The sequence below is a fragment of the Aotus nancymaae genome, unplaced genomic scaffold (assembly GCF_030222135.1).
Source record: "Aotus nancymaae isolate 86718 unplaced genomic scaffold, 86718_ANA_hifiasm-v0.15.2.pri h1tg000008l, whole genome shotgun sequence".
Classification (NCBI taxonomy): domain Eukaryota; kingdom Metazoa; phylum Chordata; class Mammalia; order Primates; family Aotidae; genus Aotus; species Aotus nancymaae.
In genome coordinates this window covers 54,223,917-54,251,107 of record NW_026988419.1, presented here as the reverse complement: position 1 = coordinate 54,251,107, position 27,191 = coordinate 54,223,917, and the positions used below count along the sequence as shown (strand labels likewise).

At 38.3% G+C, this 27,191-nt stretch overlaps 1 protein-coding gene and 1 long non-coding RNA gene across 13 annotated transcripts in view; one reads left to right on the top strand and one right to left on the bottom strand.

The window, feature by feature from the left end:
- Positions 1–27,191, top strand: part of OSBPL6 (oxysterol binding protein like 6) — a 140,236-nt gene that overhangs the window by 97,470 nt on the left and 15,575 nt on the right. For 6 of the 12 annotated variants that reach the window (XM_064373304.1, XM_064373303.1, XM_064373308.1 and 3 more), the window contains 4 exons: positions 5,964–6,097; positions 6,886–6,909; positions 17,406–17,513; positions 19,019–19,156. In XM_064373304.1, coding sequence (XP_064229374.1) covers positions 5,964–6,097; positions 6,886–6,909; positions 17,406–17,513; positions 19,019–19,156 — 404 coding nt within the window. The remainder of the gene's footprint in view (positions 1–5,963; positions 6,098–6,885; positions 6,910–17,405; positions 17,514–19,018; positions 19,157–27,191) is intronic. The other 6 variants (XM_064373306.1, XM_064373309.1, XM_064373312.1 and 3 more) reach the window with 2 other exon arrangements.
- Positions 247–26,556, bottom strand: LOC135273661 (uncharacterized). Its single transcript, XR_010341453.1, has 2 exons — positions 26,488–26,556; positions 247–1,499 (listed from the first exon to the last, which is right to left on the bottom strand). It is a non-coding gene; the product is annotated as an uncharacterized LOC135273661 (long non-coding RNA).

The following is a 27,191-nucleotide window of genomic DNA, read 5'->3' as shown; positions in this document are numbered from 1 at the left end:
AAATGGTTTGATACAGTTGTTGAAATTCTATATACAAAAATGCAACAGGACATGATGCTTGCCTGTTGGAAGATCATATGACACAGGTTTACAGTTTTGACTAAAGAGAAAAGTGTCGTGGGGGTGGGGGATAAAAAAGTTATCGTACGCAATCTGGCAAGATACTGCTACTCAGTATTTTTTTTAATGTCCCTTAGTTATCATTTAATATATATTTATTGGTTCTCTTTAGAATCTGTTTGAATATTTCTTTTTATATTAAATAACACTCATTTATTGGACTTTACAATTTGTTGGTCGGGAATTCAGGGAGGGCTCAGCTAAGCAGCGAAGCCTCTGTGCCATGTCCTTGATTACGCCCAGTCACTAGGATTCGGCCACAGAATGAGCTGGGCTGGAAGACCCAAAGTGGCTTCCCTCTTGTGCCTAGCATGTTGGCAGAATGGCTGGAAGGCTGCAACAACTGTGCCCCCTTCCTCTCCATGGCAGTTTAGGGCTCCAAGAGCCTGGCAGTGGAAGCTGCTTGTCGTCTTCAAGGCCAGCTCTGGAACTGGTGCAGCGTTCTACTTCCACGGTATTCTGTTGGTCAAAGCACCATATGCCAGCTCAGATTTGGGGGAAAATTGATCCCATATTTGAGTCTCTTCTTTATGTTAAATTTTCAATGAGTCTTCTTGTGTGAATTAAATTGTTATCATCACCCACAGACAGTAGGGTATGGTAAATAAGCGGGATAGTGGAGACTAGATGGACTGAGCACTCCTGTCAGTGTTTAACAAGAAGAGTCAAGGAGTCAAGGCTACCTTTACTGCCATAGTATTGGACTTTCAGCCACTCAAGTTCTTTCTTAAGATGATAGTATCTTCTCAGGCATTGTCTTTTAAAATATTCTAGAGAGAGACAAATGTTGTGTTGCTTTTAGACACAAATACATTAAATGGAACATCTCAGGTGCCCCCCTGAGACTCAAGAGTCTGGTGGAAAAGAAGGGGGCACACTGAGGAGCTCTCTGGAATCAGCCAAAATTTGCAATCTCAAACCATCAGCAAAAATGCGCTATCAGATTTCATTAATTCCACAACTCTAAAAACAATTAAGCTAAACCCCTTCGATTTCTCAGTTGAGATTCTTCTGTAAGGCCAACTCTCTCTTACCTGCCATTTTACTCCTGGTGTATGTCCATTGCATTTCTTAGCTGGATGTTAAGTATGATAGTAGGCTAGAGCACTATTAATTTGTTTATGTAACAGCATAGATTTATAGCCAGTAAATTCTACTTTGGGGAAAGGGGAACTAAAGGTAGAGTGTGACCACAAAAGGTACAAAAAGTAGAGTGTGAGTTGAGTATGTAAGTATGGCACAGCTGCTAAGGGGGGATGCTACTTTAGAAGGCAGCCACGGGAAAACTGTGTATTTGGTTGCAATCCTGAAGCTTCCAGGAAATTCAAGTATTGACAGAGTTTTAAAGCTTCTGTTGAATGATGCATCACATCAACCGACTGAAAGACAAAAACCACATAATCATATCATTTGCAGAAAAACCATTTGTCAAAATTCAATACCATTTCTTGATTAAAAAAAAAAACTCTTAATGGTTTAGATATAGAAGGAAAGTTTCTCAACATATTATAATAAAGACCATTTGTGAAAAACCCACAGCTAACATCACTTATGGGGAGAAATGGAAAGGTTTTCCTCTAAGGTCTGGTACAAGACAAGGTGGCCTTCCTCCTACTTCTGTTCAACATGGTACTGGAAGTACTATCAAGAGCAATTGGACAACAAAAAGAAATAAAAGTTAACCAAACCAGAAAGGAAAAAGTAAAATGATCTCTATTTGCAGATGACATGATTCTATGTGTAGAAAATCCCAAAGACACCACCAAGAAACTGTTAGAGCTAATGAATGAATTCATTAAAGTTGCAGGATATATAACAAATATGCAAAACTCTCTTATCCTATACACAAATCACAACATAGCTGAAAAATAAAGCAAGATCAGTCCTCTTTATGATAAAATAAAATACTTAGGAATAAATTTAACCAAGGAGTTGAAAGACCTGTACACCGAGAACTATAAGAAATATTGGTGAAAAAAATTAAAGAGGGCACAAATAAATGAAAGATATTCCATGCTCATTGATCAAAAAGTTGTGTTGCTAAAATGTTCATACTTGCAGCCATAAAAAAGAACAAGATCATGTGTTTTGCAGGAACATGGATAGAGCTGGAGGTTTTTATCCTCAGTAAACCAATGCAGGAATGGAAAACCAAATACCACATGTTCTCACTTACAAGTAGGGGCTAAATGATAAAAACTTATGAACACAAAGAAGAAAGCAACAAACACCAGGGCCTACTTGAGGGTGTAGGTTGGGAGAAGTGAGAGGAACAGAGAAGGTAATTATTGGGTACTGGGCTTAATACCTGGGTGATGAAATAATCTGTACAATGAACCCCTGTGACACATGTTTACCTATGTAACAAACCTTCACGTATAGCCTCAAACCTAAAATAAAAGTTTAAAAAAAATTCATACTACCTAAAGAAATATATAGATTCAATATAATTCCTATCAAAGTCTTAATGGCACTCTTCCAAAATACAGGGAAAACAATATAAAATTTACATAGAACCATAAAACAATGTGATAACCAGAGCAATCTGAGAGGAAAAAAACCAAAGTTGAAAGTATTATGCTTCCTGATTTAAAATTATTTTACAAAGCTATAGTAATCAAAATAGTATGGTATTGGCTTAAAAACAGATACATTGACCACTGGAACATAAAAGAGAGCCCCAAAATAAATCCAAACATATATGATCAACTAATTTTCAACAAAGGCACCAAAAAGACACAATGAGAAAAGGATAATTTGTTTGAGAATAGGATAATTTGTTCAATAAAAGGTGCTGAGGAAACTAGATTTCCACATCGAAAAGAATGAAATTGGATCCTTATCTTAAACCATATAAAAATGAGCTCAAAATAGATAAAAGACCTAGATGTAAGACCTGAAACTATAAAACTCCTACAAGAAGACATAGAGGAAAAAGTTCCTTGACATTGTTCTCAGTGATGAATTTCTTAGATATAACACCAAAAATTCAGGCTAAAAATAAAAAATAAATAAATGGAAAAATATCAAACTAAAGAGCTTGTGCAAATTTTTTTTTAAAAAAACCTTCTGCACAGAAAAGAAAACAATCAACAAAATAAAAAAATAACCTACAGAATGGGAAAAAAATTTGCAAACCATGTATCAGATAAGCGGTTAATATCCAGGATGTATAAAGAACTCATACAACAAAATAGGAAGAAAACATGTAACCTTTACTTGAGGCCAGGAATTTGAGACCAGCATGAGAAACATAGTGAGACTCCATCTCTACAAAAAATAAAATTTAAAAATTAACGAGGCATAGTAATGTGTGCCTGTAGTCCTAGCTACTCTAGAGGCTGAGGTGGGCAGATCACTTAAGCCCAGGTGTTAGAGGTTACAGTGAGGTATAATCAGGCCACTGCACACCACACTAGACAACAGAGTGAGAGCCTGTCTCATAAAAAAAATTAAATAAATAAATTTTAAAAATATATATATAACCTGATTTTTAAATGAGCAAAGGATCTGAGTAGATACTTCTCCAAAGATGACCAACAAGTACATGAAAAGGTGATCACCATCACCAATCATTAGGGAAATGCAAATCAAAACTACGATGTGCCACCTCCTCACACCTGTTAGGATAGCTACTAAAGAGACGGGACAAGTGTTGGCAAGGGTGTGGAGAAAAGGAAACCTTTATACACTGTTGTTGGGAATATAAATTGGTGCAGCCGTATACACTGGAAAACGGTACGGAGATTCTTAAAAAGAATTAAAACTAGAATTACCATATGACCTAGCAGTCCCTCTTCTGGGCATATACACACAGGAAATGAAATTTACAATACGGTGGTATTGTAAAGATATCTGCACTCACATGTTCATTGCAGCATTATTCACAATGGCCAAGATGTGGAAACCACCCAGGTATCTGTCAGTGGACAAATGGATACAGAAACTGTGGTATACACATACACAATGGATTATTATTCGGCCTTTGAAAAGGAAGCGATCCTGCCAATTGCCATAGCATGGATGGGCCTGAAGGACATTTTGCTAAGTGAAATAAGCAAGCCTTGGCCAGGCGTGGTGACTCATGCCTGTAATCCCAGCACTTTGGGAGGCCAAGGAAAGCAGATTGCTTGAGACCAAGAGTTTGAGAGCAGTCTGGCTAACATGACAAAACCCATCTCTATTAAAATTACAAAAATTAGCCAGGCTGGTGGTGCATGCCTGTAATCCCAGCTGAGGCACACTAATGCTTGAACCCAGGAGGCGGAAGTTGCAATGAGTGGTTTGCGTCACTGCATTCCATCCTGTGTGACCGAGTGAGACTCTGTCTCAAAAAAAAAAAAAAAGCCAAACCCAGAAAAAAAATTGCATGATCTCACTTATATATGGAATATATATTTTTTAAGTCAAATATATAGAGATAGAGAATAAAACAGTGGTTACCAGGGTGGTGGTAGAGGGGAGAGTTAGGTCAAAGGATACAAAGTAGTAAATATGTAGGACAGACAAGTGGAAAGACCTAATCTACAATGTGAGGATAGCTGTTGTTACCACAGGGAGAGAAAAATGGATAGGATGATAGATATGTTAATTTGTTCCGCCATAGTAACCGTTTTATTGCATACATGTATTTTATGACATCATGTTGTGTACCTTAAATATATACACAATAAATTTTTTAAAGCTAACCATTTTGCTACTTATATGTATCTTATAACATCATACTATATACTTTAAATATATACACAATAAAGCAAATTTTTAAGCCCCTATTGAAACCATATATTTTCAACAGATACACAAATTCTCTATGCTAGGCAAAGAAACAAAAGAACTTTTCTATGGCTATTGCATGAACTTTTTTGAGAGAATTATTTTAAAATGGATGAAGAGCTTACTTTTAGAGCTACCAGCAGGGTTAACATAATCCAGCTATCAAGTTACTACCTTTAAATTGATGACAACAGAATGTAGCACATAAATCAGTAGATCGTGAATCCCTTGTGATCCTGCCATCTTCCCCCGTAATTCAGTCACTGTATTTTATGCTAAAAATTTCCACTTTCATAAATACCTTTCTCAAATAAGGAAATACCTATTTTAGAAGACTTTGCATATTATAAAAACTCTGTTATTATAAAAATAGATATTGAAAAGTCAACCTTTTTGTAGTTCACAATTGAAGACTGCCTCAGATGTTAATAATGCTAATTTGTTAGGTATGTAGGAAATGGGGAGGGGTGTTGTTTTTATTGTTGCTTTTAAATCAAAGCACTTTAACAGCAAGATATTCCTGGCTGAGAAAGAAATGCAAGTGCTGTTCTTAAGGGCATATCATTTCCTACCTCCAAGAGAACTAGTCAAAATTTCTAGATCAGCCGCCTGTTTTATGTTGGCAGAACACATAAAATGCTTTTTTGGGGGCATGCTTTTGGGAAATAGTTTTGGATAGTTCTAAATGATTTACGTAAGACTTTATGCTACACAGTACTGCTCAACTATGATAATCAAATATGGTAAGTAAACTTGTCCCCTTTTCCTTCTAGGGATTATAAATTAATTTCTAAATATTGATACTTTGCATTGATACTGATATTTTACATGCTACTTCCAGATTTTTGTTGGCCTGTCTGGTATAAAAACCAAAATTTTCACCCTGATCAATTGCCATTGTAATATTTGTGTGGATAAAGATTCCTATTGAAGGCTGATTTTTAATAAGACCATTACATAGCCTTTCAAGAAAATGTCCATTTGTGAGTGAAAGTCTGGAGAGGTTTATAATGTTGTGTATTCTTTCTGCACATGTCTGACAGTTGCTTCTCACTTTTCTCCCTACCCAGTGCATTCTCTTTTGAAGTCTGCGTTTAATAGCATAGCTATAGAGAAGGAGAAGCTGAAGCAGATGGTTTCTGAGCAGGATCACAGTAAAGGCCACAGCACGCAGATGGCACGGCTCCGACAGTCACTGTCTCAGGTAGACAAGAGTGTGGTTCGCATGTACGCGGCACACTCCCAACCCTGTAAGACGAAAGACCAAGAGATGGAGGGCTGGCAGGGAGGCGGCTAGTCATGGGGATAGCACAGTTTGCAGAAATTTCCCCAAAACACTGCAGTGCAGTCAGTATTAGATTTTATTACTTTTCTTCCCCAAAATGTCGAGGTAAGAGTGAAAATAAACCAAACTTGATTGTAAGCATTATAATGGTAATTTTGGCTAATTGAACACTTAATGCTTCTCTAAGGTCATTTATACGGTAGCCCCTGGCTTAAAAAAAAAAACATGCATTTATATAATCTACACATCTGAAATGTGTTCTAGGATATATTCAGTCCAATGATAAATATAAAAAAATGTACTAGATCTTCCACACCTAATATTTTTTCCAACTTACAATACATTTTAATCTGTTAAAAATTACTGGTTACTATCACCTGTTTTTCCTTTTCTGATTTGCACTCTTGAGGTTTTCTTTCTAAGTTATATTCCCTGAACTAGACTTTTATATTTCAATATATATTATAGAGTTGATCTTATTAATACTAATCAAATCCTTGTGTATCTATATCAAAGTTGAAATTTCTGATAAAAATCCTTTAGAGCTATTCTTATGCTTTTTTCAAACGAGTAGTTTTTTAGAAGTATTTTCTTTAGTCTATAAATGCACTGACTTTAACTCATTTAAGAATTCAATGTTGTTATGTGATTTGTGAGAACTTGGTGTTTATATAAAATATTGTTCACTTCCTGGTGCCTTGGATCAGAGTGAAGGAGCAAGCAAATCCTGGGTAAGTGGTTCTCTGCGTGGAGCAGATCCTGCTTGAATGGTTTCCCTCAGTCCCTAAAAAGTAAACTTACACCATGTCACCATGTTTTATGTCCCTGAACTGTCGGCGTATTTTCAGTGTTAAGTTTCACGTCATGGCTGTTGTTATCTGGGCCACACTTTCTGCATTATCCATAAAACACTGTCAGCTGAGGGGCATATACTGCTTGCCAGTACAAAGCCAGCAGCCTCAGGAGCATGAGCGTGAAAAGCCGCTATGGTTCTGCCAGTCTGCAGGGGGCTGGATTCATAAGAACATTTTAATGGCTTTCCCTGGACCCTTCTCCTGTCATAGATCAGTTGAACACTCAGTTGACGTTAATTGGTCTTCCAAATCATTAAGCTGAAAGTATTGTGAATCAGAAAGATCAAAATAATGGTCAAGTAAACTTTCAAATGTCATCTTGTAAACACATAAAATACATTCTTGTCCCCCTAAATGTTGCAATGGTTCCTTCAGATGTATTTAATGATGGAGGCTTAGAGATAGAAGTCAAGCTTTGCTAAGAAAAACAAGAAAATGCATTTGTTTCTTGCTTGCCTGCTTGCTTGCTTGTATTTGCTTGTAGGTGAAACAGAATGGTAAATAGAGATCTTGGGTCAGACTTCAGGTGAGATTAGAAATAATAATGAGAAATTTTACAACAGTTATTCATTTATTCATTCCCCTCTTCATTGTATTCCATTCAGGTGACTATATGCTAGGTATTATGCAAGTTACAGAACACCAAGGTAAAAGTAGTCCTGGCCATGTTCCCAGGAAGCTTATGATCTGATTCATGAGATGACCAGTGTTTACCCAGGAAACAGGGAAATGGAGCATGCTGTGGTACATTCAGAGCAGTACATGGTGGTGCAGATTTCCAGGGCTCTGGTTGCTCAGAGGAATGGGAGAGCCCTGAGCTGAGAGCAGAGCCACAGATCAGGCTTCTTGGAGGAATCAGGCCTTGAAGTGGGCCTGAGTAGACAGCAGTGGCTCACAAGGAAGGGCCTGATGCTGACATGATAAAAGTAAAGTAAAGCAAAATTTGATCAACAGTGTTTCCTTGGAGTTAAAATATTTCCCTCTCTTGTCAAAACATATATATTTGCATCTAAAGTTAGAGCCTCAATAAATTTTTGTTGGATTGTTATTTTTTTTTACCAAAGATCTCAATTTTAGCCGTAAAAGATGTGAAAATAATTTGGAACTACTAAGTTTCAAATAGACCACTGCACCCTACCCAATAGATAATTCAGTGCCTGCAGTTGTGTGTTATCCCAGCATTTTGGCGATGTTCACATTCCTATATGTGTTGCACCCCTGCTGGCCATCTATTTCCATCACCTCCGAGTGTGGACCCTCTTTTGGAAACCACAGCAGCCTTTGCTTAAGGTATTTAAGTTTACTGACAGTTCACTCCTTTCTAACAAATTGTTATTCATGGTTAGGCAATTGGAGAGGTGTCTGGTGAATGGCAGGTAGTTCATAGTGGAGGAAGTATGGGATGAACAAGGAAGAATTACTCTTAAGAGTAGCTGATTGGCCGGGCGCCACGGCTCACGCCTGTAATCCCAACACTTTGGGAGGCCAAGGCAGGCAGATCATGAGGTCAGGAGATCAAGACCATCCTGGCCAACATGGTGAAACCCTATCTCTGCTAAAAATACAAATATTAGCCAGGCATGATAGCCCACACCTGTAGTCCCAGCTACTCAGGAGGCTGAGGCAGGAGAATCACTTGAACCCCGGAGGAGGAGGTTGCAGTGAGCCAAGATCGTGCTACTGCACTCCAGCCTGGGTAACAGAGCGAGACTCCGTCTCAAAAAAAAAAGTGACCGATTAAGTAGGCAAGAACCAACTCATCAGGGACTACACAAAGGATTTTGGATTTATCTTATCAGTGATGGGAGGGCTTAAAAATTTTAGCTGATAAATAATAATGCCAGAAATTAGAAATATTCTGACATATTAGATTACTCTGGTCCAGTATGGAGGGTAGGTGGAATTGGGAGGCAAGACTAGTTGGACCACTTCTTATGGTATTTGAGATAATTTGAGAATAGCTTGTACATTTGAGATAATATTCCTAAACTGAGGAAGTGCCATGCCAGCATTGGTAGAGGAGGGAATACATTTCAAAGACACCCAGGAGGGAGAATCAGCATGATTTGGAGATCAGCTGAATGTTAGAGAGGGACAAGAACAGAGAGTCAAGAGAATCCAGGGTTTTTACTTGGATAACTGGGTATGTGATAATTATTTTCCCCAAGATGGGACTATAAGAGGAGCTGGTTTGCTTTTGGTATATGATGATGGATTTCTGTGGAGATTGAGGTGTCTGTGGGGCATTTTATAGGCAATTAGATATTTAGATCTAGAGCTCAGAAAACAGGTCTAGGCTAGAGAGGAAGATGGATTCCCCTGCATATCAGGGAAGTTATAGATGTTGAGGAATTGCGTTGCAGTCAGAATAAAAGAGTCAGTGATACTCCTGCTGCTATAGAGAACATTAACATTTGAAGGACAGGCCAAGTGGCCAGGCATGGTGGCTCATGTCTGTAATTCCAGCACTTTAGGAGGCTGAGACTGGTGATCACCTGAGGTCAGGAGTTAGAGACCAGTCTGAGCAACATAGTGAAACCCCATCTCTACAAAATACAAAAATTAGTTGGGCTTGATGGCACATGCCTGTAGTCCCAGCTACTCAGAAGGCTGAGGCACCGAGAATCGCTTGAACCCAGGAGGCAGAGATTGCAGTGAGCTGAGATCACGCCAGTGCACTCCAGCCTAGGCAACAGAGCAAGACTCTGTCTCAAAAATAAAATAAAATAAAACAAAAGACAGGTCAAGAAAGAGAAGTCTTTGATGGAGACTCAGGGAAAGCAGCCAGAGGATTTAGAGGCGATGACCATTGAGACCAAGGGGAGTTTCAATAGTATCAAGAAGAAAAAGGTTAACAGAATCTAGTTTAGCAGCAACTAATGTATGGACTGACCGTCAGCCCTGGAATTTGGCTGTCATCTCAGCATGTTTATATCTTAAGAAAAAGGAGCCAGCAGATAAGGAAATAGGGCAGAAAGCAACTGTTCTCGTTGTCCCTTTTCTAATGCAGCACTTAAGATTGAACAAGGGCTCATTAGCTTGAGTACATTGAGACTATTGTTTTCCATGTTCTGAGTAGGTTTTTGAATTAGTATAACTTCACGTTATCGTGTCATTTTAGGTAGTCTAAAGACATGTTTGGTCTATATTCAAATGTCATCAGTTAAACTCCCAGATATTTTTCTGGGGTCCAGAAAAAAAGCCAGGTGTCCCCCAGAGAGGGAAGGAGGGAGAAAGACAGAATTTAAATAACTTCTTTAGGCCAAGCATAGTGGCTTATACCTATAATCCCAATTCTTTGGGAGGCAGAGGCAGGAGAATTGCTTGCACCCAGGAGTTCAAGATTACAGTAAGCCATGATAGCACCACTGGGTGCCCATCCTGGGCAACAGAGCAAGATCCTGTCTCTAAAGCAAACAAACAAAAAAACTTCTTTAAGTAGTCTAACATTTTTAAAGCGAATGTTTTATTTGACATAAGTCCTATTTGATAAATGTCTAATGATTAAAGTGCAGCACTTCAACAAGTATTTAAATATATCAAACTCAGCAAATTTTATCATCATTTTCAAAGGTTCATAGCATATAAAATATTTGAAATTAGCATTTTTACAACATGCTCGTCATAAATTGTTACCTGCCTTGAGCAAACAACATTTGCAAGGCTGGACAGTCTAATGAATTGCTCTTCTAAAGTAATATTACTTCGACAAGGCTGGCCAACATGGTGAAACCCCATCTCTACTAAAAATACAAAAAATTAGCTGTGTGTGGTGGTGGGCCCTTATAATCCCAGCTACTTGAGGTGGGAGAATTGCTTAAACCCAGGAGGCAAAGGTTGCAGTAAGCCGAGATCATGCCACTGCACTCCAGCCTGGGCAGCAGAGCAAGGCTCTGTCTCAAATAAATAAATAAATAAGAAAGTAATATTACTTTCCTGATCTATATGTACACAAAATCATATATAATTCTGTTATTTAACTCCCATAAACTTAAATAAACTTTCACACTTGAGAGGGAGCCTACATGTTGGACTCAAGCTTGTAGGACAGGACATTTTATGTGTCATCTATCCCTTATAAATGACTTTATTTCACATTAGCTATAATTTCATATCTTTTTGTTGTTGTTGTTCTTTGGAGGCAGAGTCACGCTCTATTGTCCTGTGTGGAGTGCAGTGGTGCGATCTCAGCTCACTGCATCCTCCGCCTCCCATGTTCAAGTGATTCTCCTGCAGCAGCTTTCCAACTAGCTGGCATTACAGGCATGCACCACCACACCCTGCTAATTTTTTGTATTTTTAGTAGAGATGGGATTTCACCATGTTGCCTTGTCTGGTCTCAAACTCCTGGCCTCAAGTAATCCGTCCACCTTGGCCTCCCGAAGTGCTGGGATTGCAGCCATGAATCACTGTGCCCAGCTTATGTCTTGTTTAATGCAGTACCCTGAACACCGAAATGAAATAGTCTGTAATAAGACTAAGGCAACCTCAGCACCCCAGATTACCATAATAATAAAAATCCAAGTCATCTTGAGCCTATCTTCAATATATTACACTTTATCACTGTTACTAGTTTGATTCTTGGCCCCAGAAATTGTGCACAGCTTGTGTTAAATGCAGTGAGAGTTGGGCCTATATAAATGTGAATAACGGAATATGACCCATCTATTCCAGCTAGAATCACCATATTTTATTAAATCAAGATGCCATCAGTTGTTAGATGCATCATCATTTTGTGCATTACTGAGAAAGGAAAAAAAAACACTACTGTCAATTGAGCTGACACAGTGCTTCAGAGGCGGTGAATGTGGGGGGAAATGTGCATCTTAGAATCAACAAAATGTAGTAATTATGAGAATTGAAGCAAAAATTGGCTTAATATATGATATAGTAGCATAATTTAAAATCCCAGTCATATCAGCCATCCTCCCTGTCTACAACATTTCACACACCCAGATAATTATTCTGTGATGAGATAAAAGTTGCAAGTGTATTTTTTTGTTCCTGAATTCTATAGTTCCCTAAGACATGGGCCAAATTTATTGTATATGAAGATATTCTTTATAGAATCCTTTGTATCTTCTTTTAACTTTAAACTGTTGTCATCTTGAACATAATTTAGCAGTATTTATTGAAAGCCTTAAAATGTTTTTACCCTTTTACCCTGTAGGTCCATGGCTGACATGTCTATTAATGCTGAAATTTAAAAAACAATTATGCACATAAATATTCATGGTAGTATTATTTATACTAGTAAATATCAGTAACAGTGTAAGTATCCAATAGTAGGAAATTCTTGCTAGTGCAACTAATTATGTGTGTTTGAAACATAAAATTGCTGCTTATGTCCAAAGAATAAAGGGCAGATACGATATGTAAACTGTGCACCCATTAAACAATATGAAAAAATACAGAGGATAAAACCCTAGAAACAAATGGGCCAAACTACCAACAGTCTGGTAGTAAGGTGAATTTTTAATAAATTTGTCTATATTTTGCATTTTCCAAATATACCATAAGTGTATTTTTGTAATTGAAAAAACAAGTGATTTTTAAGAGAGACCCAGGATTTGGTTTTTGACAGCTCTAGCTTTGACAGTTTCCATGCTCATTTTCTCATTCCTTTTGAACCAGTTTTATTTTTATCTAAAGGGTTTAAATTTATGATGATTTCATCTTGCCATATGTTTCATATCCTTCTCCAGCCATTAGGCATCTATGTTTTTCTCCCAGAACCCACAGTTCTGTTTAGTAAAATGTTTTTGCCAGAGTCTCACCCAGTCTAAGATAAATCTTCACCTAGGAATTACCTGCGAGGGTTGATGAATGGTAGTTAGTAGCTAAGGAGGTGGCAATTTAGGTAATTGATTCTGGCTCAAATCCTTAAGACAGTAACTTCTTTTATACGTTGGAAAGGAATTGTGTGTTTCTTGGATCTATTAGACTTGAAATGTGCATAAGGGACTTGAGGTGTGGGGAAAAGAGCATGCATTGTAGTTTTTAGTGCAGTTCAAGCTCAGTAAAGCAAGTGGTGAAAATATGCATAAAAGCCGCTGAATGGAGAATCTGTGTCCAGTCCCTGGCTTCAAGGTGCTTCCTCCCTGTTAGGTCCTGTATGCCACTAACAGCGGTGTTATTACTGACAAGTCTCCATAGCTCTTCTTGCTCATTGGCTGGCTCTAGGGGCTGGTCCTCTGCCTCCTTTTTCCTTGCTTATGCCACTGTTCACTCCTCTTGGGTACATTCCCTACATTATTTCTGCCATCTTCTAGGCCCTTTTCTGTTGTCACTAAGAGCATCATTTCCCTGACAATACTTGTTTCAAAGTTTCCATGAGATTATTATAGAAACATGATATTATTAGATAGAATAATTTTCAGGGCAGGAAGTAATAAATGTAGACCTAAGCACTACCTGAGAGCACTATGCCAGAAAGCTCACGGCACTTGAATGTAGCAAACTTCAAAAACGGCCTGTATGATCAAGGCAAAAGGAGGAGGATGCGCAGACAGGGGCTGTTGCACGCTCGGTCGGTCGACGGCTTACGCTTTCCACCACTGGGGTTGCCAGAGTGGGAACGGTCTTTACTTCCATGCTTCCTGTGCTATGTAACAGCAACTGTTTTCTACCACTGCATAGATAGTATTAATAAAATGATGTCTTTTAAACTTTTAGCTTTGAACTCAACATGCTTAACATCTGGCTTGAAATCGTAGCAGCAGAGATGAGTTTTCTACTTTTGTCTCAATTCTAAAAGTGATCAAAATAAGAACTAACAATGCATCATTTCGTACTTAAAATAGAACCAAACTGTTTTCTTGTGGCATGATGTTACTATTTTGGCAGGAAAGTATAATTCCTTGCCAGTAGTGGTAAACTAAAGCAGATCTTTGGCTTTAAGTATTAGCCAACATTTAAAAAACAATAGTTTTGAAGTTTGAAAAAACATAGAAAAATTAAATATAAAAGTATTTAATAAAAATACTTCTATTTTTATTCATCTTAATAAGAAATACTTTTTTTTTTTCTTTGAGACACAATCTCACAGTGTTGCCCGTGCTGGCACAATTTTGACTCACTGCAATCTCCACCTCCAGAGTTAGTGATTCTCCCACCTCAACCTCCTGAGTAGCTGGGACTATAGGTGTGTGCCAGAGTCTCACCCAGTCTAAGGTGAGGTGTGTGCCACCTCACCTGGCTAATTTTTGTATTTTTAGTAGAGATGGGGTTTCACCGTGTTAGCCAGGCTGGTCTCAAACTCCTGACCTCAAGTGATCCATCTGCCTTGGTCTCCAAAAGTGCTGAGATTACAGGGATGAGCCACCATGCCCAGCCTTCATCTTAATAAGAAATATTTTAATGAATACTTCTTTCTTTTGTTCCCATGCTACTCTTTTTGCCATTAATGGAAGAGAGGACAGGGTTTCAACAATAAGGGAATTAAGTAAAGACATAGGTGATAAAACTCTCTTCAGACCATCCCAATGAATGCCAAAGTAAACTTTGCATAGAATGTAAAAATACCTTGATTATGCTCTTATCAGAGAGCCAAATACTGATGATTTCCCCCATAAACTATAGAAATTCCTATGAACCGTAATCTAAGCATCAGAAAAATCCCCAAACCCATAATTATTTTTACACTATTCTGGATTCTAGTTGATCTTCATAATGATAACCAAGAAGTACTGTTCAGGATTCTGACTTAGCATTTCAATCAATTTATATGTTTATTTCATACAAACCCAGAAAGGTTAAGTAACTTGGTCAAGACCACTTAGCCCTGAGATCAAGAGAACCAGATCTTCTGACTCCAAGGCCAGAATTGTTATTTTTCATATCACATCTAACAAAGAATACATTAAATTTAATTTTAAAAACGTTTTACCTCATTTCTCATTGATATTAATGGCTAGATGGTGTCTTTTGTGCCCATCACACATACCTGTAGGCAGGATCACATTTAATGAACATGGAATAAGATTAGAGCTTAAGTAAGAATTTATTTTTTTAGAATATCCAGAGCAAGCTTTCCTTATAAATGGCAAACTACCTTTAGCATTCCCACCTTGAAGGAAACCACTACTTATACTTGCCCTTGAGTTTTTGTGGCATTATTTTGTTAACACACTTTACAGTGGCAACAGAATGTGTAGCTACTTTGGAGGAACCATTATTTGAGGTTTGTGTAAAACACTCAGGTCAAGATTGCGATTCTGGGCCAGGCACGGTGCCTCCTGCCTGTAATCTCAGCACTTTGGGAGGCTGAGGCCAGAGGATCACTTGAGGTCAGGAGTTCAAGACCAGTCTGGACAACATGGTGAAACCTCATCTCTACTAAAAACACAAAAATTAGCCAGGTGTGGTGGTGCAGACCTGATACTTAGGATCCCAGATACTTAGGAGGCTGAGACATGAGAATCACTTGAACCCAGGAGGCCAAGCTTACAGTGAGCTGAGATCACACCACTGTACTCCAGCCTGAGTGACAGAGCAAGACTCTGTCTCAAAGCAAGCAACAACCAAAAAAACTGATTCAGCAATTAAAACTGTCAAATACCTTACCATAAACCTCCCACTTAATATGACAGCAAAACGTAACTGGTTCCAAATATTTCAGTAACTAAGGCAACTTTGCATTTACTTGTAGGCAGAGAAACAACAAAGAATAAAATGAGCATCTTTCATGGTCCTAACATACAGGACCAAAGGCCTATAGTACTCACAAGATAAGAGTATTGCAGTGTTGTTGTTGTTTCTAATTCTAAGCGTTTGAGATTTTGCTCCAAGAAAAACGATCCTGAGCACTTTTTCAGGATAAAAAGATGCTAGGTGTCTTCCTTTGAGGCACATGGTTTATTTACTAAGAATGTTATCACCTTTTTCTCCCTAAAACATTTCTGTTTTCTCAGATAGTCAGAGACATATTTCCTCCTATCTCCAAATGTAATAACTGTAGCATCTGTATTCACCTTTAATCCAACAATATGACAGCCCTCCAGATCAAGTATATGATTTGACATATTTTACAAACTGGTTCTAACAGCTTCAAATAAAAGCCAAAAGCTGCAAGTGATAGTTCTGTCCTCAAAAAGCAAAGGCTGGGTTGAGGGAAGGGAAGACATGGGGACCAGGATGGAGAGAGGAGAGGAGAGGCTGTTCTGTGCTCCGTGCTTAAGGTGTAAGCACTCCTCAGTGCAGGCAAAGAGTTTAGCTACTTTGTATTTACCCTGGGTATTTTAATAGGTACAGCATCGTAATTATGAGATTATATTTGTATATATATTGGTTTACTGTAGTCATTGGCTCTGAAGGAAGCAGAATGGCCATTCCCTGCAGTAGATGCCCTCTTTACTAGGCACTGACATTTATATCTTTACATCTTCTAATTGCTGATTTTAATGGGAAGGAAAAGAAGGTGATTTTTTCACTGGGCCTTGTCTTCTCACAGGTCTTTAACTTGAGGCTTGATATAATTCCAGTTAGCTACATCTGTACTCTACAAATGGAACATGTTTCCATGTATCAATGGGATGGATGTTTGTTCTCAGAGGATTCACTATACCTTTGTCCACAGGGTCCTTGTGGGGATGCCATGCATATGTAAAACTGTTCTCTTCTTGTAATAAATGCAGTTGCTCCACATACTAAATTGTGTTGTAGCAAGTAGTGTTCTGCTGATGGTAACTCAAAGCATGTTGGAGGTAGTGTCATGTAGAGAACTTAGAGTTGGTGTACTTTCAGTGTTATGTTCTTTATTATGGTTGTCAATGTCTACACTGTTCAGTGAAGACATCTTTTTGTTTGCACTTAAGTTAGTTCTGCAGCACTGTCATATGTATTAATTATGTGCTCCTGGAAAATGAAAATACAGATATTTTCTTTAAACAGACTAAAATATAATTCTGTAAACCACAGAAAGTTCATTCCATTTCTAACTAATTTTTAAGATAACTACCCAGCTTTGAAACAACTCCCAAGCCTCAGAAACTAAAAATGCGAACGAATTTTCAATGAAAACAGTATTTTTCATCACAGGCTGCAAAAAGTAATATATATGTAGTGGTAGATTGGGTTTAAGTTTATGGGCCTCACTCTGAGGGAAAGAAAATTTCATGAATCACTTTAATGAAATCTATTAACTCTTTCAGCCCACTAACCTGAAAAGTAGCAATCTTATATTACAAAAAATTAATACCTTAATTTTGAGCCATGTATTTCCTTCTTGCTGGTAGGGTCTGGCTCATGATGGTTTCAAAAGTTAAAGCTAAGAACATCACAGACATTACTGTCTAACTTGTACCTGTATACTTGTTCTGTTTCATGCTTGCTTATTATTTTTAAATTACATGTTTGGTTTTTGTTATTTTAAGGCACTCAACCAGAATGCTGAACTAAGGAGTCGGTTGAACAGAATACATTCAGAGTCTATTATTTGTGATCAGGTTGTCAGTGTAAATATTATTCCTAGCCCTGATGAGGTAAGACTCATTGTAAATAGATGCAGAGTACCTATTTTTTGCATCTAAATTTACTGCATATTTTTATTTATTTATATCCAGTTCTTTCACTGTTAATAAGGTTCCTTCCATGAATATTTGTGTTGCTGACAGTTCAATGTTCTTTGAAGTAAAAGATGTATAAGAGCTTGACATCATTTATTCCTGGTGATCAGTGTCTATTTTTATTTATTCCTATGTTCACCTGATCCCACTGAATATTTGATTTATATATCTATCCAGCTTTTTAATTTTCGGTGTCTGTCTCATTCGTCATTAGAAATGTTCAGTAGCATCAAATGGCCAGTGAAATGTTGGGGAAAAAAAAACAAAACATTTTTAGCTGAGAAGTTGCAAGTAAAAGTGTAAGATTTGTTTTGAAAGCCCTATCTGAGGCAAGAAGTCACCTGACCTTGTTAAGGTAATACTAATGGTGCTGCTACAGCTACTGCTGCTGCTGCTAATTAATGGCTGACATGTGTCAAGTGAATGAATGCTTACTATGTGCTAGGTATTGTGTTAACAACTTTGCATATGTTATCTCGTTTGATACCCTCAACAACGCTCTGTGTTAGGTGGTTTTATTATTCTATTTTTCAGACTGAAGAAATGTTAAGAGAATAGGAGAACATTCAGTTTTTGAGCTAAACTTAAGTATATAATTCTGTTTATGACTCTTCATAAAATTATTTTGTAGCATGAGAACTTACACTTTTCAACAGTAATGCCTCCATGGGCCCCATGTTCTCACACTTATTATATTCACTCAACTGCCCAGAAAATTTGTCATTCAAAAGTAATTTGATAATCTCAGTTGGAATCTTCTTTTCAACCTGAAATATGCAATATATATAGAGAGAAAGAGAGTCATTAGACATATATATATATGTATGTGTGTATATATATATGTCTCTTACATAATTTTTTGATTGAAACTTAAATAGCTTCCTTGAAAACTATCACTTATTGAATAAAAGTATAATTTGAAATAAGATTCAATATTTCAGTCATGTGTTTTATTGATTAAAAGTCATGACCAAATTGGAAAATGACATATATAGTCTGTCTCAAAAATTGGTTTTATAGATTGTTTTCTTAACATGTCTCTAGTAGTTTCTACAAATATGTCTTTATGTTTAATATACTGCTAGAATATGACAGACCTAAGAATAAGAGAATGAGCTTTTCTCTATAATCAATTCAGGATATTCATGGCAGCTTAACCTGTCAAATTCCTCTTAGTATCAATCAACCAAAGATTTAAAATCAAGGCACAGTACCAACACCTTTCAGCTATTCCTTTTGGGGACTTTAGACACATTGGAAGGACACTTATACAGTGGTCATTACTGAATTGCAAGTGAAAATTACTTGTGGTTGCCACTTTTTAACACACAGTATTAAAGAGTAGAAATATGGCTAATTCGAAGGAATAGCTACTCTAACGGGGGAAAAGCAATTACATTTTATTCTTCTGTCTTCTGCAGGCTGGTGAGCAAATCCATGTCAGTCTCCCCCTATCACAGCAAGTAGCCAATGAGAGCCGCCTCTCTATGTCAGAGTCTGTTTCTGAGTTCTTTGATGCCCAAGAGGTGCTTCTCTCTGCAAGTTCATCAGAGAATGAGGTATGTATGCCTCCTTGACTTGTCAGCCTCAGCTGCTTGTGACTGAGTTTGGGTTAAAGAAAATAAAACTGTGGAAATTTTTGCTGGTTATTTTAATATGTTTGTTTGTTTACATCATAGTAAGATGCCTAAATTGTAGCAAAGCCAAAGGCACACAAACTATATCAGTTCCCAATTACTGAGCACTTAACATTTCTAAGCATCAAGAATTTAAGCTTAATGAATTAAGAGAAAGAATCAACATTTATTCGGAGTGTCTTCGATGATTCATATTTCAGGGTAAGCAAAGAGTTTATGACAGAGCTCTTTTTTTTATTTTATTTTATTTTATTTTTTTAATTGCATTTTAGGTTTTGGGGTACATGTGAAAAACATGCAAAGTTGTTGCATAGGTGCATTCATGGCAGTGTGATTTGCTGCCTCCCTCCCCCTCACCCATATCTGGCATTTCTCCCCATGCTATCCCTCCCCAACTCCCCACCCCCCTGCTATCCCCCCTCCCCCCAACAGACCCCCGTGTATAGTGCTCCCCTCCCTGTGTCCATGTGTTCTCCTTGTTCAACACCCGCCTATGAGTGAGAACATGTGGTGTTTGATTTTGTGTTCTTGTGTATGACAGAGCTCTTTATGGAAGGAGACTAGCTAATAAATATTGAAAGAATGGGAAAATTAGGAAAGCACCTAATGTGCATACACAGACATATGTATATTAGATATTTTTACTAAGGACATGAATTTGAGCTTAGAAGGATAATGTGTACCACGTAGCTAGTTGGGTTTATGGTTTCTGGAGGTAAACCACTGACTCTCATAAAAGCTGAATTAGATTGCTCTTTTTGCTTATGATTCTTGCCAAGGTCTTGGAAACAGGGAACCTCTTCCTTGGTCAGGTTGCAGAAATCAGTTATTTTACTACAATGTAGTCAACTTTTTTTTTGGCATGAGGAAAGCAGCCAAAACTGTTTTCCACACAGCTGACTAGGAATTTTGTCATTTGGGATTACAAATCTGTATTGCATTTTTACAAAAAAGCAATGGAATCATTGCTAAACATTATTTCCTTATGCATAGAAAACAGATTGGAAGGAAACATCCTGACAATTAGTAGTAGTTGTTTTTGGATGTTTAAAATTATGAGTGGTTTTAGAAACAAAGACAAAGTGGAAAAGAGAAAGCAATAATGAATACATACCGTTTTTATCATGGGAGAAAAGTAAAATAGAATTCTTAGATACTGAATTTGTCAGCATACCAAGGCATACACCTGCCTCTCAGATCCTGAGGCATGCATTAATAAGTTCACAGAGACTCCCATTCTCAGGCTGGAATGCTAATTTAATGATTTGTGATGGTAACTGATGCATACTCTCAGATGTACAGAATAATCATCCTTGCTGATTAGTGCCTCTTTTCCTGTAGGCAAATATGCATGGCAAGCCTAATTCTAGTCAGAGATTACCTGGTGAGCAAGGGAAATGAGTAAACTTAAGGTGAGGAGGGCCAGAATATTAGAGCTCCATACTCGTTCTTCATCATAGGGATACTCTGCCACAAGGACTTGGTGTTTGTGTCTGTCCATCTGCACCCCCAGGGACCACCATGCTGTGGATAATGCTACCAGAATTTCCTTTTCTGACTCTGCCTTGCTGAGCTCCCATTGCTAACTCATCCTTCATCCTTCTTTTTGTTGTTGTTTTTTTGTTTTGTTTTGTTTTTGAGATGGAGTTTCACTCTTGTTGCCCAGGCTAGAGTGCAATGGCTCAATCTCAGCACCGCAACCTCCACCTCCCAGGTTCAAGTGGTTCTCCTGCCTCAGCCTCCCAAGTAGCTGGGATTACAGGCATGCACCACCACGCCTGGCTAATTTTATATTTTTAGTAGAGACAGGGTTTCTCCATGTTGGTCAGGCTGGTCTCAAACTCCCAACCTCAGGTGATCCGCCCACCTCAGCCTCCCAAAGTGCTGGGATTACAGGCATGAGCCACCACGCTCGGCCCCTTCATCCTTCTTTAGTCGGGTTACAGTCAGACTTGACTGTGCATTATCTGAGCTCTGACCTATCATCTGATGACTTCCTAGCTTATCTCTCTGAGATCTATTTCCAAGTACCTGGGTCACACTGAGCTGGGTGCCCAGGAACTGCTTGCCCTGGACACTGGGTATATAGAAATGAAGAAGATGTGAAGCAGTTTATTGCATGAGTCCAAGCAAGATGGCGGTACCACCCTTGGACAGGTGAGGGGTAGGGGAGTGAATGTAGTGGCAGAGAGCGGGATGAGAAGGTGGAGGGTGGGGGCGCAGGGAGATGAGACATTCACTGTGAGGCAGCATGAGTTTGTCAGACCTCACAGTGGAGTTACCTGTCAGGCATTTGAATATTTAAGTCTAAAGCTCAAGGACAGAACCGTTTGGGAGAGAGTTAGCTCAGGATCTACATAGCCAGCTACCTGTTAGACACTGACACCTGGTGCTCACAGAACCTCTAATTCAGCACGTCCCAAAAGAGTTCATCAACAAGCCCCTTCCACACATACCCCCCACCACTCCTTTTAGGGGATAGCCCCAGTCTGCTCATACCTCTCATATTGCCTATCTAAGTGCCCTTCTACCCAGCTGTTCATACCAAATGCCTGAAGATTTTCCTTCACTCCTTCTTTCTCTTTACTACCACCTGCCTTGATTCACTCAGGCTCTGTAGCTTCCATCATCTAAATACTCTCAGATCTGTACATTTTCCTGCAGTTTCACTGCCACTGCTCCAATTTACTTCCCATCTGCTTCCCACCTAGATCACCCTATCAGTCTCGTAACTTTTCCAGTCTGTCATCTTGCTGCCTCTCATTATATATATATATATATATATATATATATATATATATATATATATATATATTTATTTCTCTTACATATTTTTTTTTTGGAAGAAAGAAAGAAAGGAAGAAAAAGAATAAAGAAGAGGAAGAAAAAGGAAGAGAAAGAGAGAGAGAGAATGGGTGTATTGCTTTCTTGCCCAGGCTAGAATGCAGTTTGGTAATGGGTATTGAAAACCTCTTTTATACCAATAATTATACTTGATGTAAACAGGAAGGAATAAGGGAAGAAAATAACAAACGAGCAGCCAACCAATATTTCATTTAAACCTATGAAATGCTATGCGATTACTGAGGAGTGATTTACTTCCAATTATGTAGTCACGTATGGAATAGGTGTGAGGTGGTAATGTATGTTTTATGTATTTGAAGTGGAGAGTTCTATAAATGTTTATTAAGTTTACTTGTTCCGGGTCTGAGTTCAAGTCCTGGATGTCCTTGTTAATTTTCTGTCTTGTTGATCTATAAAATCGTTAGCTCTTCTTGTTACATTTATCCTTTTGCCATTATGTAATGTCCTTCTTTGCCTCTTTTGCTCTTTGTTGCTTTCAAGTCTACTTTATCAGAGGCGAGAATTGCATCTCCTGCTTTTTATTTATTTGTTTATTTTTACTCTCTGATTCATTGATACATCTTCCTCCTTCTCTTTGTTTTGAGTCTTTGTGTATCGTTGCATGTGAGATGGGTCTGGATGCAGCATACCAATGGGTTTTGGCTTTTTATCCGATTAGAATATATATAAGTTTAATACTGGCATTTGATGCTAGCTGGCTGTTTTGCCCATTAGTTAGTGTAAATTTTTCGTTGTGTTAATGTTCTTTCTCTTTGATATATTTTTGGAAAGGCTGATATTCGTAGTTCCTTTATATGTATAGTGCTTCTTTCAGAAGCTCTTGTAAAGCAGGCCTGGTGGTGGTGAAGTCTCTAAGTACTTGTTTGTTCGTGAAAGATTTAATTTTTCCTTCACTTGTAAAGCTTAGTTTGGCTGGATAGGAAATTCTGGGTTGAAAGTTCTTTTCTTTAAGGATGTTAAATATTGGTCCCCACTCTTTTCTGGCTTGTAGGGTTTCTGCTGAGAGATCTGCTGTAAGTCTGATAGGTTTCCCTTTGTGGGTAACCTGACCTTTCTCTCTGGCTGCCCTTAGTATTTTCTCCTTCATTTCAACCCTAATAAATCTGGCAATTATGTGCCTTGGGGTTGGTCTTCTTGAAGAATATCTTTGTGGTGTTCTCTGTATTACCTGGAGTTGAATATTACCCTGCCTTGCCAGGTTGGGAAAGTTTTCCTGAATGATATCCTGAAGAGTATTTTCCAACTTGGATTCATTCTCTTCATCACATTCAGGTACACCTATCAAACGTAAATTAGGTCTTTTCACATAGTCCCATATTTCCTGGAGACTTTGCTCATTCCTTCTCATCCTTTTTTCTCCAATCTTGTCTTCTCGTTTCATTTCACTGAGCTGGTTCTCGACTTCTGATATCCTTTCTTCTACTTGATCAATTCGACTGTTTAAACTTGTGCATGCTTCGCGAAGTTCTCATGTTGTGTTTTTCAGCTCCATCAATTTGCTTATATTCCTCTCTAAATTGTCCATTCTCGTTAACATTTCGTCAAACCTTTTTTCAAGGTTCTTAGTTTCTTTGCATTGGGTTAGAACAAGTTCTTTTAATTCACAGAAGTTTCTTATCACCCACGTTTTGAAACCTGCTTCTGTTATTGGAACACACTCGTAATCTATTAAGCCTTGTTCCATTACTGATGAGGAATTGCGATCCCCTGTAGAGGGAGAGGCATTCTGATTTTGAGTATTCTCTGCCTTTTTACGCTGATTTCTTCCCTTCATTATATATTTATCCGTCTGTTGTCTTTGTAATTAATGACTTTCTAACTAGGTCTCTGAGCAGACATCCAACTTGTTGATTCCCAGCGCTGAAATCTGAGCAATCCACTGCGCCGGCCAAAATAGCGGTGTTAAGATTGATGGTGCTTTTCTGCCCGGGAATCTCCGGACTCTGCACCAAAAACTGGCGCGCTAAGGCACCAGCAAAACCGCCACGCCGGCCACAAGAGTCGCCCTGGGGACACGTGGGGCTCCTCTGCTGGGAATCTCCTAGTCTGTGAGCAACAAATATTCATCTGAAAGTGTGGCGTCCTCTCGTTCTCTGTGCTTTCACTGGGAACTACCAGCCCGAGCTGCTAGTGATCAGCCATCTTGGATCTCTCTCCTCTCTTACATATTTTTTAATTGAAACTTAGCTTCCTTGAAAACTATCATTTATTAAATAAAAGTATAATTTGAAATAAGATTCAATATTTCAGTCATGTGTTTTATTGGTTAAAATTTATGATCAAATTGGAAAATGACATACATAGTCTGTCTCAAAAATTGGTTTTATAGATTGTTTTCTTAGCATGTCTCTAGTAGTTTCTACAAATATCTCCTTATGTTTAATGTACCGTTAGCGTATGACAGGCCTAAGAATAAGAGAATGAGCTTTTCTCTGTAATCAATTCAGGATATTCATAGCCACTTAACCTGTTAAATTCCACTTAGTTTCAATCAACCAAAGACTTAAAATGAAGGCATAGTACCAACACCTTTCAACTATTCTTTTTGGGGTCTTTAGACACATTGGAAGGAAACCTATACAGTGGTCATCCCTGAATTGCAAGTGAAAATTACTTTCTGTCACTGAGGCTGGAGTACAATGGTACAATCACTGTTCAATGCAGCCTTTACCTCCTGGGCTCAAGGAGTCCTCCCACCTCAACCTCCTGAAGCAGCTGAAACCACAGGCAGGCACCACCATGCCCAGCTAATTATTTTATTTTTTTGTAAAGATGGGGGCTCCTTCTATTTCCTGGTCTGGCCTCAAACTCCTGGTTCAAGCAATCATCCTCCCCCTGCACCTCCCAAAGTGTTGAGATTACAGGCATGAGCCACCATGCCTGGCCTTCCTCTTCAATTTCTAATCACTCCCAAACTAATATATCATAGAAATGATCTGCTTTCACTAGTGTAATATATCACAGAAATGATCTGATATCACTACAGTAATAGTGGACCTTGAATAAGATGTATACATGTCATATGTGTGCAGTAACTAAGGCTGGGCTGTCTTGCTGTGGTTCATTCACGCTACCCTATACAAAGAGACAAGGTACAGACACTATTATAATAAAGTGTTTGTGCAGACACTATTATAATAAAGCAGTTTGTCTTCTGTCCCTTGGTTAAGAAGTCCTGGAACCAAATATTTCACTTTACAAACTTAGGGATTCAAAAGAGTTCATAAAATATATTTTTTTTCCTAAACGTGACCAGGCATGTAGCATTGCAAAAACAAAAAAGCAAAGGCAAGTAGAGTATTGTGGAAGCAAAAAAACATTTTCTAAAAGAGCAGAGGGTTCATTCAGTAAAGCACATTGGTAAGTAACATATAAAGAGGATTTTTCCCTCAGTCCTGGAAAATGTTAATGTAAGACAGCTAATGCCCAGATGTTTCTCAGAATAATCATAATAAACATTTCTTCTTTTGCTCAGTTAGCAGATATTTATTGAAGACCTGCTCTGGGCTCACTAGAACTGTTTAAGTGCAGAGGACACAGTGGTTAAATCTCTGCCTTCATGAAATTTATATTCTAGTGGGGCAGACACACAACAAACAAATGAAATATAAGAAAAAATATATATATATATTAAGATAATGATAAGCATGAAGGGAAAAAAATAAGAAAGAAAGAGGGATACAAAAGGTCAGAGGGGGCCAGGTGTGGTGGCTTACATCTGTAATCCCAGCACTTTGGGAGGCCAAGGTGGGCAGTTCACTTGAGGTCAGGTGTTCTAGACCAGACTGGCCAACATCGTGAAACCTCGTCTCTACTAAAAATACAAAAATCAGTCGGGCATGTGGTGCACACTTGTAATCCCAGCTACTCAGGAGGCTGAGACAGGAGAATTGCTTGAACCCAGTAGGTAGAGGTTGCAGTGAGCCAAGATTGCACCCCTGCACTCCAGCCTGGGTGACAGAACAACTCTGTTTCAAAAATAAACCAAAAAAAAAAAAAAAAAAAATCGCCAAAATATAAGAGGAAAGGAGGAAATGGCAACTCTAAATTGTAGATAGGATAGCCAGCATAGGCTTCCCTGGAGTGACTTTTGAGTAAGGGACTGAAGAGAGTGAAGGAGCTGAGCTTGTGCATCTCTGGGGAAGTGCTCCAGCCAGGGTAGATAGCAAATAGAGAAGCCCGATTTCCTTTGGCAGCTACAGTTGCAGGATATACAGCTTGAGCCTAGCCTGCGGCTGCTGCTAGGATTCCCACATGTGTAGTAAACTCACTAGGAGTGTGAAGACACGAGGAGCCTTCTGGGGGGACCTCATCACAAGGTGATATAGTTTGGATGTGTGTCCCCAACCAAGTCTCACACTGAAATCACAGGGAGGAGTCTGATTTACCTTTTTTTTCCTCTTTCAAGCATAAGAAGTTGGCTTTTCATGAGCCTGATGGTTTAACCTTCAGCTCTGCTGCAGTCCGTAGGAACCGTGGGAACCAGTTGCAGTGGGAAAATATGAATCAGTAAAAAATTTTGTTCTCAATTTTTCATCTTTATGGGCTTACTCAAAATTACCCTTATTCATCCATGCGTGCAATCATTCTGTCCATCACTGTTCTCCCTAAATATATGAACTCTTCTCAACCCTAATTTTTAAAACATTAGTAATAAATACAGAAATTTTAAAGACAAAGATCAATTGTTTTTATTACATACCAATTTAAAATTTTTATATGGCAAAAAAAATGGCATAAACAGAGTTTAAAAATGTAAGTTAAGAAAAATCTATATGAAAAACTAAAAAATGTCTGAAAGATAGGAAAATGAGTTCATAAAGGATGAAATTCAAACTTTAAAGCAAACTTTTGGCCAGGCACAATGGATCATACCTGTAATCCCAGCACTTTGAGAGGCTGCAGTGGGAGAATTGCTTGAGGCTAGGAGTTTAAGACTAGCCTGGGTAACATAGCAAGACCTTTCATCTCTAAAAAAAAAAAAAATTTTTTCATTGGCCAGGCATGGGATATATGCATGTAGTCCCAGCTACTTGGAAGGCTGAGGTGGGAGGATCCCTTGTTATGAGCCCAGGTTGCAGTGAGCTATGAT